At 38.2% G+C, this 3,829-nt stretch overlaps 1 protein-coding gene across 1 annotated transcript in view; it reads right to left on the minus strand.

Moving 5' to 3' along the window:
* Window positions 1-211: 211 nt before the first annotated feature.
* The window catches only part of LOC107300581 (dystonin-like), a gene marked incomplete at both ends in the record, with an annotated part of 11,790 nt that continues 8,172 nt past the window's right edge, over window positions 212-3,829 (minus strand). Inside the window, 3 exons of the mRNA XM_015829895.1 lie at window positions 212-405; window positions 2,155-2,293; window positions 2,501-2,679. Of these exons, the coding sequence (XP_015685381.1) occupies window positions 212-405; window positions 2,155-2,293; window positions 2,501-2,679 (512 nt within the window). The remainder of the gene's footprint in view (window positions 406-2,154; window positions 2,294-2,500; window positions 2,680-3,829) is intronic.

Consider the following 3,829-nt stretch of genomic DNA (forward strand, 5'->3'; position numbering starts at 1 on the left):
GTCACGGCCGACAAATGGTCTTCCAATGTCAGCCGTGGATCCAGGAGGACTCCCAAGTTGCGGGCCCTCTCTGAGGGGGCCAAAATTTCGCCCCCTATAGTCAGCGATGGCAGCTACAACCCCACAGTACAGTATCATGCAATGAGAATATTTTATACTCCCTTGATGAGATTATTCTTGTCAAGACAGTTTTTAAAAAGAAAATACTAACCTGTTTTCAATCTGAGAATGAACATTTTGCCACCTCTCAGTTAACTGATCTGCTTTCTCTTTGTGCCAGTCAAAGTCAAGATCACGTTCCTTGTGTGTTTTAAACATCTGATCACTAATTGCTTTCGCTTTCTGAAGTTCATCTTCTAAGGCATGGAATACTTCTCTTTTTTCATCAACTTCAGCTCTCCATTGCTAATGAATAAAGTATGTGATGACAAACAGACAATATTGTTCCTAGTGGCATCTTCCCAAATGCCGTATTCAGGCTCCAAACCCAACCCTCCCCAATGTATCAGACTGCCATTACTATTCTCAATCAACATGGTCAATCAATATGCTAGGTAAGGACAGTAAGAACTATAATTCACACATTTGTGAGTTAATAGATAAGAGAGGACTACTACATTATAATCAATCACGGGGATATACTTTAGTATGTCAAACAAACATATTCACTTTACTAAATATTGCCAAATATATGTAATGTTATAATATTTACAGTATTCTTATCATGTAGCATGGAGACACAATTAAGTATTCCAGAGCTTATTCCATAGGAAGCTAATATTTTTCAATGTTCCCAAGCGGTAGGGAAAATGATTGCAAGGAGAAAAGCCTAGGCTACAACTTCATTTTTCCTGGAAAAATGTCTTTATTATGGATATAAGGCAAGAAAAGGGAAATACTTATTTAACAGATTACTTCAACTATTTTTGTCTTTAAGGCCAGAGAGTGGAAGAAAGACTTCAATATTTGAAATTGGCAGCTTTGGACTGTTCTTTATGCTCAGTCAGTGTAATATGTAGCTCAGTTTCCAATAAAGGGATACAATGGAATGACATCTACAATCATTTGAACTGATTATATTTTATCAGCCATTTATCTGTGATTCCAATTCCATTTTCACATTTGCAAGTATTCACTCTCTCAAAATGAGGGGTCCTTGGTGCTCTGTAAGCTTGTTTGTTTTCTTGCAGACATTTCATTACCCTAACTAGGTAACATCATCAGTGCTAGTAAGCAGTGCTGTTTGCTGTCTGTTTATATTCTGGTGTATTGCTTGTCTGGGTGGGTGGGTGGTCTTGGGGATTCTTTGGGTGGGTGGGTGGTCTTGGGGATTCTTTGGTTGGACTATTTACTAATGGTTCTTTGGCAATTTCTTGATTGGGGTGTTGCTTCCTTGATTGTTTGTCTGAAGGTGACCTTGGAGTTAATCTATGCTGATCTGAGTGCTGATTACTGGTGGAGTCTTTTTCTCTTTGGGGCTGGTTGAGTGTCTCTTTTGCATAATCTATAGGTGTTGTTAATGTCTATGTGTCTATTGATGGCTAATTTGTCAGAATGCCAGGCTTCTAGAAATTCCCTGGCATTTTTGGATTTGGCCTGGTCTAGGATTGTCACATTTTCTCAATTGAAACTATGGTTAAATCTGTCTGTCATGGTTCTGAAAGTAGAAGCATCGGATGTTCTTGCTTGACACTGTCTATATGTTGTGAAATTAAAGAATTTTTGTCATGCCTTTTGACTGCCAGTTAGTGTTCATGAAAACCAGTAATCAGAACTCAGATCAGCATAGATTAACTCCAAGGTCACCATCAGACCAGCAATCAGAGCCATTAGTAAACAGCCCAACCAAAGAATCCCCAAGACCACCCACCCACCCATCCAGACAGGCAAGATACCAGAGTATAAACAGACAGCAAACAGCACTCCTTACTAGCACTGATGATGTTACCTAGTTGGGGTAATGAAACATCTGCAAGAAAACAAGCAAGCTCAGGGAGCACCAATGACCCCTTCATTTCAACCCTGAGCTACAAATATTCTCCTTCACTGGTACTTTCTCAAAAGTCACTCATTATGTAGCCTGCAAAGTGTTTTATCTTAACATAATTAAAAGGCGTATTAATACCAATACCAAATTAATACCCATATTCATACCTTCAGTGTACCCATCAGGTTCTCAATATTGCTCTTGTCAGCAGTTAATGGGTCTTCCTCACAAAGTTTAGTCTCATACTGTTTTACTAGAGTTTCAGCTCCTTGAGTGTTTTTGAGCACCAAATTTACGGTTTTTAACCTGAAACAAATAAAACGTGTGCTAATAGCCGCTCAAAATAACAATAACGTTTTCAAAATATTTTAATATATCTGAATTCAATTTAATTCTATCCATTTGAAAGAAGAAATCTGCCTTTCAACATTCACGTTTTCACACAGCTATTTTCATAGCTAAAAAATATTGCTACAATAACAGTGATAATGTCCAATAAAAGGCCTTACTTACTTTTCTATGTAAATGGAAGACATGGAATAAACCTGATTCATGTTCTGAATGACAAGATTAAGTTCAGAGCGCAGAGTTGGGACCGAAGGGGAACCAGCAGCTTGGCTGAAGAAATCATTGCATTTATCTGTGATTGTTTCCAAATCATCTTTGAGTCGATCCAGCTCCTTTTTGAGCTTCTACAGAAAAAAAAGGGTGAGGCTTATTTTCCTATAGTAAAGGATTCTCACAACTCATATTCTTAAACTAAGGGAAGAGCATGAGCTGAAGTCCCTAAGAACCACAAGCAACAGCTACAATAGCATAATACCAGCCTTGATCCAACTTGGGAGGACTGATTAACACCTCCCTCCCTCCCTGCCAGCTTATTCCTTACTACTGTATTGGTTGGTTAAGATGTCCATCATTTCTTTTTTTGTAACCGTTTGTAAATGAAAGAGCACAACAACATGAAAGCCTACATTTTTTTTTCTCTTTTTCTCCCTAATTAGAAACCTATCTCCAACTCCATATTAATTTCTGATGTAATGGTTTAGGCCAGGGGTAGGCAACCTTGGCTCTTTTATGACTCGTGGACTTCAACATGGCTGGCTCAGGAATTCTGGGATTTGAAGTCCAACGAGTCATAAAAGAGCCAAGGTTGCCTACCCCTGGTTTAGGCCATAGGTGTCCAAATGTTTGGCTTGCTCAGACTGCATTGAGTGAAGTGGAATTGTCTTTGGCCATTATAATTAATGTACATAAATAAGAAAAATCCTTTATTTTTTACAATCTGGACAGCTAGTAATTACACATTACTAGCTGTCCAGGGCCATATGCAGCCTGTGGACCAGGAGTTGGGCATGCCTGGTTTAGGTCCTTGGTTTGTTTGTTTTTCTTCCCAAAAGTGGTTATGTGAACAACTTGGCATAAAACATTATGTGATAACTGTAACATTTCCAAACACAAAAGATACAGCACTGTTTTTAATTCTATCTCAGGTGTATTTCAAGAAAAGCCACATGGAAAGTATATCCTAACTAAATGTATTTCATATTGACCACATTGTCATATCTAAGTTTGCCACTATGCTAAACTGCAAGCTGTAGAATGATAAACCAACTATGTTCACAAATTATAAGCCAATCCATATAATGTTGTCTCAATTTTGGCACCATAATTTGTATTTGTGTTTGTGTCTGAATGATCTTCATCTGACCAGGTCAAATGAAACTATCAGAGGATTCAGAAAGCAAGAAGGCCCAATTTCTTTTCTTTACTTTACGAGTAATGATAGGGTTGGGAGGAAATAGTAACAATCTGGATTGGAACTGTGCCTGATTAGGAAGG

The sequence above is a fragment of the Protobothrops mucrosquamatus genome, unplaced genomic scaffold (assembly GCF_001527695.2).
Source record: "Protobothrops mucrosquamatus isolate PMUCROS unplaced genomic scaffold, P.Mucros_1.0 scaffold7523, whole genome shotgun sequence".
Classification (NCBI taxonomy): domain Eukaryota; kingdom Metazoa; phylum Chordata; class Lepidosauria; order Squamata; family Viperidae; genus Protobothrops; species Protobothrops mucrosquamatus.